The following is a 14,236-nucleotide window of genomic DNA, read 5'->3' on the forward strand; positions in this document are numbered from 1 at the left end:
GAGGAAGACTTGATAGAAATTGACCTTGGCCTTCATTAAAAAATGGAGACAGATCAGGCCTGTTCATTCCCCCATTTCACCCTAAAAGATGAGAAAGAACACTACATTGAACTTAATGTAGGTCACCCCAGCTTACCTGTTATCCTCTTGGCTCTTTTTATTCTCAGTGTCTCAATTTGGATCACATATTAGAAATATTCTTTAAATACAGGCTTTAGTCACACAGATCAGTTTTGAATTCCCCTTTCAGTATGCAGTGGCTGTGTCATCTTGAATAAGTTCCTTCTCTGAGCTGCCATGGCCTTACAATAAAATATGGTTAAGAATGGCCTAGGGTAGTGTGGAAAGATGAGTATGGTGTAGGCATTCCCCAGTCAGAAGGGATATTGGCCACAGCATGAGGACTCAGAGGTCAAGGGCAGCTGATGGTCATCATTTGGTGTCTACCTGAGGATGAGGGTTCTTACAAGAGACACAGAGTGAAAGATACTCCAGGGGCCTCTGGAGTGGCAGTGTATAGAAGAACCTCAGGATTGTTGACTCTCCTAGTATTGTTGCAGGAGCCCTGATTCTGGCAGTCACACAGACTAGTGCTGAATTCTTGCAATGTGCAGTAGTTTATTATCTTGAGGAAATACTTTCCCTGGAGCTCAAAGGACTCACAATAAAGTAGGGCTATGAACAGCCTAGGGTTATGTGTAATGATTAGTATGAGCATCCACCAATGTCCCAGGAGTGGGTTACTGTAATACATACCTGACTTGTCATGAGAAGCTTGTCTTCCTGCTGGACCATCACATAGGAAGCAGCAAACACAACAGTGTTATGTTATAATCAGGAATATAAGGCTGGAGTAGTCCGGTCATTTCTCTGACAAAGAGATGTGCCGCTCTGTTTTTATATGACATTTTACAGCCCTGCCTCATGAGAGGGTTTGCATGTGGCTCTGAGTAGGGAAAATCTCTTAGTCCAGAGAAAAGACTTCTCCGAAGAACCAGGTATGACTACAGGCCTCTGCTTGACAGTTCTTATGATGTAGTCCCCAAGCAGGATGGACCCACTTTTCTAGAACAGCTGGTTTTAGAATAATTTTATAAGATCCCCTGAGATAACACTCAGAAAGAGACCTGTGGTTGTAGAGTCACACTTAAAAGACTAGAGAAGCAAAAGACCTTGTAATTATGTGGAAGTGCTATACAAACTCCCTCCCTCCATGTGTTCAAATTTAAGAGTACATATAATTTCAAGGCGAGGTAGATGGAAAATCCAGAATGACAGGGTAGTATTAGACTGAGAAAGAGATATTAAATGTGTCTCATTTAGAATTCCTAAGTTTATACCTTTTCTTTTAAAGAGGCATGTTAGGAGCTACATGGCTCTGTGCGTGCCTAATCTCTGCTTTTCTCTTTCCTCCCCCTCCTCCCCCTCCCCTTCCTCCTCCCCCTCCTCCCCTTCCTCCTCTCCCTCCCCCTCCCCTTCCTCCTCCCCCTCCTCCCCTTCCTCCTCTCCCTCCCCCTCCTCCTCCTCCTCCTCCTCCCTTTCCTCCTCCCCCCCTCCCCTCCTCCCCTTCCTCCCCTTCCTCTTCTCCCTCCTTCTCACCCTCCTTTTTTAGTTACAAGGTCCCACATATCCCAGGCTGAACTCCAATTTCCTAAGTAGCCAAGGATGTCATTAAACAGATCTTCCCGCCTGTATCTTTCAAGCGCTGGGAGTACAGGCATGAACCACCACGCCTGATTTTATAGTTGTGCTTGAAATTGAGCCCAGGGTCTCAGATGTGGTCGGTTAGCATTCTACCTGCTGAGCTACATCTCCAGCCAGCCAATGCTTTCTTTTCACCTACCTCTGCAGTCCTTCTATCCATTTTTCCCCTTCTGATCTTTCCTGGCATTCTTACTGGTTTGCCTTCCAACGGCCCAGGTAGAAGCCCCGCCCTATTTCCTCGATTCAAGGAGCTCTCTCGTGCAGCTTTGTTCTTCCACTGTCTCTCTGTCCCCGAGGCCCTTGGAGCAGTGCAGGAGTGTACAGATATTCTGGAAATGTCTGCTGAACAGACAGCAGCACCCCCTTTTCTCTTCACTGATGGACTCTAGAATGCACACCTGCTTCCCAAACCAGTTCTCACCATTCTGAGTCTCCTGCCTCCTCCTGCATCCCTGATGTGCCTGTCCCCTCAGCATCATTTAATACCACCTTATTTCTCTCTCATCTGCATGGCTGTGTACACTTTCCCGGCCATCTTCGACCTTACCTCGTTATTTGGGGAATCAGAATTCTCCGCTTTCATATTATTTATAAGTAATTCGGATTCTTTTCTTCTGACCCCCGAATGAAGCCTGTGTTTCTCCCAGGCTCTCTTCTTGGCTTCCTTCTCTCTGTGAGTCCAGCTATTCCGGTGATTTCGATGATGATATGTGTAAGGTAATTTCCAAGTCCACCTGACCAGTCTCAACCTCATTTGCTTTCTGTACCTACTCGAGGGACTCTGGAGATGAGGGGACCGAACATCGGCTAATCACTGGTGGGAACCTGGCTAAGTGTGACATTTTGGATCTAGTCCTTACACTACTTGCCAGTGTTGTTTGTGGCCACAGCACTGCCTAACCCTCTTCCGTTTGCTGAGCTCTTATCGTTTCTTTGTCCTGCACACACTCCATGGTTCACCTCCAGTCCTTGCTTTTGTCTGTCCCCCCCCCCCCAGTCACTGCCACCTGCAGCCTGCAGCCTCTATGAAAACCATTTTGTGGACATTCATATGGTGTCCCAGCTGAACAATGACTCTCTGGGCTCTGAATCTTTGCCTCTCTTGGCATCCTACCACTGTCTGCTCTAGGTGTCAGCCTCCAGTTGCCAAAGAATGTCAGCAGAGAGTTATTTAAGTGACGTTTGAGAGATGGGCATGATAAAAATATTATAGTTGGACTCGGGAGTGTGTAACAGAGGCAGTTTTATGAGATATGACAGCTTTCTGGAGTTAATGAAACATTTGACATGTCCTGAAACTGCAAGATCAGTGAGGGCTGGCCCCAGGGCTTTTCACCACAAGAGTTCTCAGGGAACCATCTCCCTTTCTACCTGGGTTCCACCTTTGCTGTCTCTCTATCTGTGAAAGCAGGGTCAGGGCCGTTCCTTCTGCATTAGGTCCTGCAGTGAAGATTGTTCAAATGTGCCCCACTCTCCTCAGTGGTTTTCAGAATTCCCCAAGACTGTGGTGTGGTGATATATTGTGTACCCTAATAAACTAATCTGAGGATCAGAGGACAGAGCCAGCCACTAGATTAGACACATAGAGGCCAGGCAGTGGTGGCTCATACCTTTAATCCCAGCACTTGGGAAGCACACACACCTTTAATCCCAGGAAGTAATATGGCAGGGCAGAGAAAGGTACATAAGGCATGAAAACTGGAACTCACTCTCTTTAGGCTGAGGTTTTCATAGAGGTTCAACTAGTAGCTGGCTGTTCTGCTTCTCTGATCTTTCAGCTTTTACCTTGATATCTGGCACTGAGTTATTTTAAAATTATAAGACCACTTAAGATTTGAACAACACTTCAGGATGAGATTATTCATCTGGAGAAGAGCAGAAAGCAGAGATCAATTTTGGCAGCCTGCTTTTGTAATGCAACCTGAGACAGCACGCTGAAATGGGCCAATAGTACATGAATGTTGGAATTGAAAAGCTTCCTCTGCTTAGCATAATACCAGAGCACCCCCAGAGTGGGTTTCTAAGGAATACCACATGGATTAGCATATGCTACACCCCATTCACATACTCAGCACCCTTAGCTGGTTTGAAGGTATTGGCTACACCTAACTTTGGACCACAATGACCTATGCAGATCCCAGATATGTCCCTTTAGTTTATGGACTGTATTTTTGGCCTCTCCTAATCACACGTCACATTTCCCTGGTCTCAGGGACCAAGCTCTCACTGGCTACATTTCTGGAGCATAGAAACTAGATGAAATACAACCCCTGGACCAATTGTAAACAAGGGTTATTTAAGTAGCTTCACCAAGTGTCATACTACCCAGGTAGTATTATCTTCTCACATGCTGGTGTGAATCTCCAAGCAGCCCCATAAGTAAATAATAGGCTGGCTGGCAATAGCAGTTAACCTCTGTTGAACTCCTATTATGTGGCAGGTACAAGGGCATCCTTAGCATGCCTGTTCTTCACAACCATCATTGTGATGGATGTTAGTATTCCCATTTGGCAGATGAAGAAATCGAGTCTTAAAAAATATGAATTTTTCTAAGTCACAAAGCTGGTAGGTAGCAAGGCTACCAGAATGAGACTGGTCTAACTCTAAACATGCATTTAAGGCCCTGTAATGGTAGTGGGAACACCAGATGCTTGAGCAGCTGCTCAGTTCTGGGTAATGGGGAAATTCTTAGGCTTAAGACATGGGATCTGATGGCAGCTCGCTCTCTTTGCTTTCCTTCTCTCTCAGCATCTGGCAGGTGCAAGCACCAGGCACATCGTATTTGTAAAGAAACCTTTGCACCTCTAGAATTACTCTTCACTCCCGAGCAGGTTGGAAGTGTTTTGTTTAACCCCCACCCCCCAAGACTGAAAATACTAAAGTGATTGGGACACATAATACCCCATAAATAATTTGTTCAACCCCAATTTTGTTTTGTTTGCAGAGAATGGCAAATCTGTCCACTGGAAGCTGGGCGCTGATAAGAAGGTGTGGGTGTGGGTGATGGGCGAACACCATCTAGACAAGCCCTACGATGTGCTGTGTGATGAGATCCTGGCTGAGAGGGCGCATTTGAGAGCAGTGCCGGACTCTGAGCTCAGGTAGGGGAGCTGCACCCCAGCCAGAGACTGGCTGCCTTTAGAAAAGCAGTGTGTATCGGTTACTTCTTTTCATTGCTGTGACAGGATACTTGACAAAAGCAACCCAGCGGAGTAAAGGTTTCTTTGTCTCAGAATAAAAAAGGAATATAGTCCATCATGGCCAGGAAGGCATGGAGGCAGGAACCTGGTCACATGACATCTACAGTCAAACATCAGTGTGAACAGAAAGTGGGGCTGGAGTACAAAACATAAGACTCGTCCCCAGTGTCTCACTTCCTTCAATGTGACTTCACCTCCCAAAGGTGAAGTCACATTCTACAACATTCCTATCAGCTACAGACCAAGCATGCAGACACACGAGCTTCTGGGGGTGTTTCACATTCAACAACAACACTCTGGAGAGACACCTCTTGCTCACAGCATCCGGTAGGAGAATACAGTGAACTCTAAGAGTCAGAAAGGATCACTTTAGATCTTTCTAGAAAGTTCACTTGAGCTTTCAGCAAATACCCTTCTCACCTGCAGTGCTGCCAAGCAACTGCTTCCTGGCTTTGACAGACATCCCGGTGCTGATTTGCATGAACATGCTGCCTCCTCCTCCTCCACCTCCAACACACATCTATTAGCATCTTCCTGGAGCAGCACCACAGGATGCAGCTATGTGTCAGGTGTGTTTGGGAGAACAGAACCAGCTGTGGGCAGCTGAATGGCAGCATCCACCGGTGCTGGTGCTTGCGCTATGCCAGGCATCAGGAATGCCAAGAGAATCCGAAGAATTCATTCCAGCCCATGAAGGAAACAAGGCAAGATACACAAGCAGCTGTCACAATGCAGGCTGTGCCCAGGAGACTTGGTTAAGGTGTAAACAGAATCCCCCTGTTCCAGGTGGAAGCCCAGCATTCTGATGCTACAAGGGGGGACATGTGAGTTGAGTCTTAAGGAAGAGTTGGGTATCCAGCTATAGAAGGTTAGGAGAGAAATTCAAGTGGAGGGCACAATCAGGATTCCTCAACTTGGGTTTTGCACAACTCTGAGTGTGGGGGTGTATGTGAAACCTCAGTCCTTGGGGTACAGTATCAGATGAGCCCTGGGAGATGGGGAATGATGCTTTAAGGTGCTTTGAAGGCTAAGCATGGGAGTCTGAAGCTCTTCTAGGGACAGTAAGATTTTTATGGGAAATTGACATAGTCAACTTGACATGTAAGTGGACTTGGAACAGAGGCAGGTGATGATCACCTCTGCCGGGTACTATCCTTGAGTTCTGGGAGGCTCCACCATTAAACTGGTGAGCTGAAACTGAAAAAGATGTGTGGACCTAACTTCAGTGCCCAAAGGCTAATAGTGTCTCACTCCATTTCTCATGATGTTGAAACTATAAATAAACATACAGCAATGCAGGGGATATTCTTTGAATGGCCATAGGAAAGCAGGATATACTAGCAGTCTAGCTGAGTCAGGAGCTGGGTAACCCTGGGTTCAAATCCTGACAAAACCCTTATGTGGTCTTGGGTAAATTATAGTTCTTTGAACCTTTTATTGTAACATGAGGATAGCCTCAAGTGGTTGTTTAAAGAAAGATTTAGTTAATATTTTTAAAGCTCTAGGCAAAGACCTACCAGGTGATAAGCGTTATAATAAGCCAGCTGCTGCTGCTTTTCACCTGGTTTGATTGTAGACGCCTGCCTTGGAAAGCCTGTTCCTGTTGAAGAAAGGTTTGATCATTTCCCCTTTGTCTCTCTGCAGGAAAGCCCAGTCTGTGGAATTCACCAATAGCTTGAGAACAAAGTCACAGAGCTGTGGTCAGCAGGCACTAGAGAAGCTGGGGCTTCAGAATGTCACCAGGAAAGCAGTGGCAGAGGAGATGTCAGGGCAAGGACCCAGAGCAATGCCGACCAAGAGTGAAGACAAAGCCCATGTGAGTCTTACCTGCACACCAATGTGCAGAATCCCATAGCCAGGCAGGGGAAGGGAAGCGGCCACCGACACAAACAGAGCCGTGCCCTGGAAGCTCAAACACCTCCAACGTTTAAGGTCCCGTCAGTCACCTTATATTAGGGGGTGGGGGCACTTTTTACCTTATACTTCATGGGTATAGTTAAGCATCGCCTTCTCCCCAGTGGGGCTGGTACTGAGGAGAAACTCGAGGAGAGTTTGACATTTTAATGTTTTCAAAATTTCCCCACTTCTATAACAGAAGACTATAAACACTCATTTGTTTGCTTTTGTTTTGTTTTCTTAGTAAAAGTCACATGTAAATAAGGTAGGCTTTGTGGGCCAAATAATCCTTGTCATGATTGCACACAAATGAGCAAGTATGGCTGTGGTCCAGTAAAACTTTACTCACAGATATATGCAGGCAGGACTCAGCCCATTCCCGAGTTAGATTACGTTCTGTTGAGTCTTCCTTGTTTTTTTAATGCACGGGCTCTAAACATGAGTTTTGGCTTCTGGATTCTGCTGGCTGCTGCTTTCTCCACAAAATAGAATTTTATGCTAAGAACTGATATGAATTTTTTTATGGACCAGATGCTTTAGAACACTCAAATATAATTTGCTTCCTGGATTACAGTTTGGAAGAACAATAAACTGTATTACAAAGTACAGTATTCTGCCAGAAATTTACAGTGTGAATTAACAGAGGATTTGCTGTTGTTTGACTTATGTTCAAGTCCATGTGGGTTACATGTGACTTGGGCAGCTGCCTAGTGCTCCCTTTGAGGCTGGCCCTTGGGGATATGGTTATCTCTGTCCTGCCCACTTTGCGAGTCTGATAATATTCTAATCATTAGCAGGACTCAAGGGTTATTACGTGGGCAAAGGCAGGTCAGGCTGCAGAATGTCTCCTTTCGTGCTCACAATACTGTGAATTAGCTACTGCTTAACTTTGTCCATCTTACTTATTTTTAATGTACCTCTGTTCACATGTGAGTACAGGTATGTGTGCAGGTATGCGGAGGCCAGAAGATAATCTTCAGTGTCATTGTGAAGAAAATCATCTACCTCAATTTAGATAAGGTCTCTCTTTCATTAGCATGATGCTCACCAGTCAGACTAGTCTGGGGGCCAGTGAGCAAGGTAGTGTCCTGTTTCTGCTTCTGCAGTTCTGGGATTGCAAGCATGCGTTACTCAACCTCTCTGCATGGGTTCTGAGGACTGAACTTAAATCCTCACACTTGTAGAGCAAGTGCTTTACTGACTGAGCCTTCCTGAAACCTCTATCTTTGTCTTACAGTGAGGTAGGCTTAGTTAAGCAACATGCTGAAGATCTCATTCATACTGAGGTCTTCTTGATCCCTAAGTTCCTCCTTAACTGTCAATTCTTTTTCAGAGACTTATTTGTCTGTTTTTATTTTATGTGTGTGTCTGTATGCATGTGCATTGTGTACATACATTGCCTAAGGAGGCCAGAAGAGGGTATCATATCCTCTGGAGTCACAGACAGCAGTGAGCTGCCATTGAAGGTGTTGGGAGGCAAACCCAGGTCCTCTGGAAGAGCAGCCAGTGCTCTTAAGTGCTGAGCTGTCTCTCTGGCCCTCTCCACTGTTGACTCTTACTAGTGATTGTGTCCTTACTGTGAAGACTATGAAGAAACTCCACAAATATAAGACTTGTAGTCTTAGTCCGAAGTTCTAGAATTTGGTTTGAATCCTCACATCAGCCCTGGGGACTTCCCTCATCTTCTTAGCGAGGCTCCCAAGCTTTCTCATACTTAGTGTGCACTCAACATGACACTCTGTGTGCACTCAACATGCTTTACACTCAACTCTCTCCAAGCCACTCTGTTTCTAAGACCCCTAAAATGAAGAGCAGCAGCAACAACAAAAACCTCAGGGAACCTCATCTTTGTGCTTGAACTACATTGTTAGAGTAACCACACCTTTCAAAACTAGGATAAAAGATTAAAACAGAAACTAAACATCCACCATGATTTATCTTGTTCACACATTTCATAAGCATAGAGTGGCACTGTCTCACTCCTTTGTCTGCTAAAGTTTCAAATGGAAAGTTAAGAGGGGCAAGAAAACGAAACATTTAGATCCAAGAAATATGGATGTTGGTGAAAGGTTTTCTTTCTTCTCTGTCTGTTATCCCTATGTTGGGGTTGGGAGTCCTGCCAAGTTCTGCTGTGATGTTTCCTGAAGTTCCCTCTAGCAGTGGGATGCTCAGTGACCTTTACATTTGAATGGCAGACTCTTGTGTAATATGTGGAATCTACTTAATGGCCTATTTATATTTTGCTTGTAAACCCTGCCCGTGTTACTACAGCGTAAACTCCCGAGTCGGTCATGGTTTGGTATAGCAGCAAAGGGAGAATAATACTATCCAGTAGGATTTTGGGATGAGTGAAAGAGATAATAAATACAAATGCACCAAGTCAGTCCCCAGCACCTATCAGGTGTTTGGTTGGTAACTCCCTTTCTTTCTCAATAGTAGTTTTAAGTTATAGAGAGCAAGGAGAGTGCCCCAAGCCTGATTTAATTACTAATTACTAAAGCATTGGGATAACAAAGTTGGAGTCAAAATAACCACACCATTAGGAGCTTTACTGATGTGGAGGTAGGCAGAGATTTAACTAATGTTTAATTTCGAATGATAATAAGTGCTCTGAGGGAAATTATGGGTTTCCGTGCATCCCATTACATTAGGACTTGGGTCAGAGCTTCCAGAATGGCGTCTGTGAGGACTTGAGGATTCTTGGGGGCTACCCTTCCAGCCAATGGCAGCATAGAAAAAGCCTTTGAGGGGCTCCAGCAGAAGGGGAGGTGTGAACGTCTTGTTACGCTGGAAGTGAGCAAGGACAGGTAGGAAGGGGGGCATCAGTGTTTTACTCTGTTTTCAGAAATAGTTGGAAATCATCAGTGAATCTTGAGCAGCTTTATATTTTGAAAAGAATTAGTCTTGCATTGCCATGAGTGCAGGGACAGATAGCACAGCCAAGCCTGCACACTTCCTGTCTAGGGAGCAGGAAGCCACCAGCATCAACAGAAGCTCCTGCAAGAGGAGCTGTGGTTTGGACACAGGAAGGGTTTTTCATGCTGCCCACAGTGGTATGGGCTATCTTATACATGAACACGTGTGGTTTTCCTCATGCTGACATTTCATTCCCATTCATTTTATAACTTCTTCTGATGCATAAACAAGGCACCTACAGGAGTTTCTTTTATAAAGTAAGGAAATTGATGGTCAAGGAGATGACAGGATATGCCTCCAAATCACACATCGGAACAGCCCCATTCTGCACCTACCTCAGTCCCCAGTCTCATAATGACTTTGGTATGCTTTTGGACATGACAAAACCATTTGTCACTGTTTCTCAGACCCTTTCCTTCAGATGAGAACTCCTGTGGGAAGAGGCTAGAATAAAGAGAGTCATCCTATATGTTTCTAACTGAAATCCATTTCCCAGGAAAGAGTTTTAAGTTTTAGCTGTAGTTTATTCTAACTTTGGATTGTTGTTAAAACTCCAGGGTCTTACCAGGCCTAAAATCTATTATGAAGAAAAATATCTCCAAATGCATTGTGTGTGTGTGTGTGTGTGTGTGTGTGTGTGTGTGTGTGTGTGTGATATTTATGCAGATATATGTGCCCACACTCCACTGAGGCCAGAGGAGGATGGCAAATATGCTGCCCCATCGCTCACTGTACTATTCCCTGGAGACTTACTCCCACAGGGGTTGTTTGTCCACGGCCAGGCTACAGCTTTTGCTTCTCACTCCTTGTGAGTTTTCTATGGATCGCTGGAGCTACCTGGTTGTCCCACATGAGGGTGAGAAGCTGAGGACATGTGGTAGAGTTTGTTGTGAAATGTCTGGGAAAAATCCCATAAAATTTGGGGGCCTCTGGTTTTCCATCTATAAAAGTGGGGAAGTAATGGAATATGTGTGTCATGAAAACAGGAGAAAGGGGACAATAAAAAGGGACAGAGGACAGGAGAGTAGTAACGTGGAGAATAAGCAAACGGTGAGATACGAAAATATCATGGTGAGCCCCATCTCTTTAAATGCGAATTCAAAGACTTTATTCAAATACCCGCTCTGTTTATCTCATGGGTTGTGAATACAAACAGATTTTTGTTTTTGTGGGTAATGGATTCAGAAGCGCTTTGAAAACTGCAAGTCCCAGTGACTAGGAGGGGTTATTTTCAGTAGAAACACTGGCCTGCGCTGGCTGCCCGTGACGCCCCTGACTCCATGCTTCACTGCCTGGCACTCTTGGGCTGGTTCACCTGACTCACTCCTTCCCTGAGTGACTACTTTTCCATGGTTCAGCACATGTAATGACAGGCCTTAGGGAGCCTGCAGGGGGGCATAAGACAAGATCTCCCCCCCTTCCAGGGTTTTAATTCCACACTGGAGAGAAGGGAAGCAGCTAGAAGCCAAGGATGAGGCAGGGCTTCATCAAGTCTCAGGAGGGGAGTGGTGCACTGGTGTGGGTATGAGTAGGATGACGGGGCGGGGGGGGGGGAGATGGCGTGCTAGAATGGCAGATGGGTGAAGGAGAGGTTTGGCGGAGCAGAGTGTCAATGGTGTGAAAGCACAGAACATGTTGTGTGGTGGGGGCAGGGAAGAGAACATCCTGACTAGGATTGGGCACATAGACTAGGACCCAGGAGGGGAGTGATGCCAAGAGGCTGCATTCTGCAGGTGGAAAACAGGCTGGTCTTGGAAGTTGGTTTTGTTACTGTAAAAACAAATAGCAATGCACTTAGTGTGCTAAAATCATACTGAAGCCCGGTGTGGCATGTTTAAGGTCTTGCAAGACTGAAATCACACCACATGGGCTGCTATCTGGTGGTTCTCAAGAAGAATCTACACTTGTTAGGAGTCTTGGACAAGTGGGCCATCTAAAAGCCAACCAGGGCACAGTTAGCTGATGGTATTAGTTAGTGGACAGTTGGCTCCTGGAAGTGGCTTGCAGCCCTTATCTTTCTATGTGGCCCTTCCAGGGCGATGAAGTCTGTTTCTAGCTTAGAATCTCTCTGGTTTCCCTTCTGCTCTGTCTCTCTGCCTCCCATTGGAGCAAGTGCTCTGCTTTTAACAGCTCATGTGTCCTATGGGACAATCCAGGGTAATTTCTCCACTTAGACGCATTGTTTGTTATTAATGTCTATGAAGTTCCTATTGCCATCTAACCCAGGTTCTAGGAATTACCATATGGCTACCATTAGAGGTCATTCTATCTATCATGCCTGTAAGGATGGGGCTCAATAGTATATGCCTTCTACTCATCAATCAAAACATCTAGGCCAAGATGTGTTCCAGAATTCAGATTATCATGTTTCAGAATTCAGATTATCTCAGACTTTATACAAGAAATGTGAATACATGACCCCATATTGGGTCACGTAATTGAATGCAGGAGATGCAAATTTTGGCAGTTGTGCAAAGTTTCTGAACTTACACTGAACAAAGATTAATTCAAAATCAAATGTTTAATGAATCCAAGGAGCTTCTGGTAGTACTTGATTTGGTTGTGTCACATGACTTTGGTGAACATACCATGTGACCACTGTATTCCCATCACTCTGTGAGACAGTGGGCACTGCTTGGAATATCTTAGCTCAGATTTGAGAACATTATGCGTTGTGAATTTCAGTTCTTACTGTATATACAAAGTTTTCTGTTCTTATAGAAACATAATGGCTTAACTATGAAAAAAAAAAGATTTTCACTATTTCCTTATAGTCATCCCTCAATATCTATAAATTAGCTTATCTTTGCATTAAATTATTAGAATGTTTGATTTAAAAATTGTTTTTTGAGTTGCTGACTTCAGTTTCATATTAAAATATTTGGCTTGGGATTAGAACAGAATATTGAGTAATTTCTGAAATGGCCTTAAAAGTACCCCTGCCTCTTGTACTGTGTACTTATGCGAGGCAGTGTTCTTAGTATTGATGGTTATAAAATAAAAATAGTGTTTAACCCTGAAGAACACTGAAGATGCTCTCCAACCTGAAGAAGCAAATACTCAGCCTATATTGAATTATGGATGCACAATAATAATAAATCTCATTAGTGTGCAATTTTATTTTCATTTTTAATCACTGGTAAAATATGTGTACCAAAGAATTATTTTAAAATAAATTTCTTCGTGATTTATTATCTGCAAATGTTTGATTTGTATTCCTATTTTGCATTTTTATAAACATGGGGTCACAGAGCAGTTTCTCAGGTGAAAGGGGATCATAGGTGGAAAAACTTATAAACTCCTATATTGTACAATGGATAATGCCCCTCGGAAAGCTTTGCAGAAGCACCCTATAGTCAAACATCATAAATATTACAAATGTTCCATGTTAGTGCAAGTCAGATTTTCCTTTGCATAGGAGCTGTATATTTTCAGAACCTTTTAGATTTTAGAATTGTCAAGAAAAGATTATTTTTGAATTGTGGTAACATAACTAAGAGCAAGTGTGATAAAGTCTAATGAGAAGCACTAGGCTTTCTGTCTGGTTCTGCAACAGCAGGACATTGCTTTCTTTGTATGAAATAAAAACTATTTAAACAATGGTCTAAGTACAGAGCATACCTACATACATAACACCTGCATCTAGGGCAGACATGACTAACTGGCTGTTGTTATTCACCTCTATGGTGAATAAGTCAGGTCTCATAGCCTCAACAGAGTACTCCAGGCAGCCACATGAATCAAGTCTTGTGGGTTGGTTGTAGTGAGGGAATCTGATGGCTGAGATGACTACTCATAGTCCCATCCAGGGATACACATTTGTACTTCGAGTCAACACCCTGTCTGCATGGCATGAAGGGTATTTTCTCACATCACTTCTGGCTATTAACTAGGGTTTCCATGAAGTTTCAATGGCTAGAGCCTTTGACACTATGAGTTCAATACTTCCACATTCAAGCAAGAAGTAGAAGTGTGATATACAAGGTCCAGACAAACTCAATTTTTATAAGAGAAAGTACTTTATCATAGGTAAGAGACAGACCTATTCAGCTCTCCTTTATACCACACCCTTTATTCCTGACTCAAAAACTTATCTCTTGGTCACCTGAGAAATAGCTGTTCTCACATCTAAAGTATGTAGAGAGACACAGATTTCTATACATGGAAAAGTTTTGGCAGTTTAACCAGAACATAAAGAGCCAGGTCAATAGATTTGATTTTGGATTATTTTATACTAAAGTAACTTTGGGCTCTGACGCCTCCATTAGCAAATGACTTCATCCAAGGGCATCCTTTGCAGACCAAAGGAAGCCATGTCTCCCATTCTAGGAATAAAGCACTTCTGTCTCACCTTCTGATCACTAGGAACAAACTGGAGGTTTTGGAGGTGAGCAATTTGAACCCCTCTGTGAAAGCAAGAAAGCAGGAGGTCCAGTCATGGCGCATCTTTCTGTACACACAATATGATGTTCACAAGAGGCTTCTTTAAATAATATATCTATTTTGGTTTACATTTTTCA

At 44.0% G+C, this 14,236-nt stretch overlaps 1 protein-coding gene across 1 annotated transcript in view; it reads left to right on the forward strand.

Moving 5' to 3' along the window:
• Sh2d4a (SH2 domain containing 4A) overlaps positions 1–14,236 on the forward strand; it is a 66,453-nt gene that overhangs the window by 10,843 nt on the left and 41,374 nt on the right. The window contains exons 3-4 of the mRNA XM_036166536.1: positions 4,649–4,805; positions 6,549–6,720. Of these exons, the coding sequence (XP_036022429.1) occupies positions 4,649–4,805; positions 6,549–6,720 (329 nt within the window). The remainder of the gene's footprint in view (positions 1–4,648; positions 4,806–6,548; positions 6,721–14,236) is intronic.

This window comes from Onychomys torridus, chromosome 17 (genome assembly GCF_903995425.1).
Source record: "Onychomys torridus chromosome 17, mOncTor1.1, whole genome shotgun sequence".
NCBI classification, from domain to species: domain Eukaryota; kingdom Metazoa; phylum Chordata; class Mammalia; order Rodentia; family Cricetidae; genus Onychomys; species Onychomys torridus.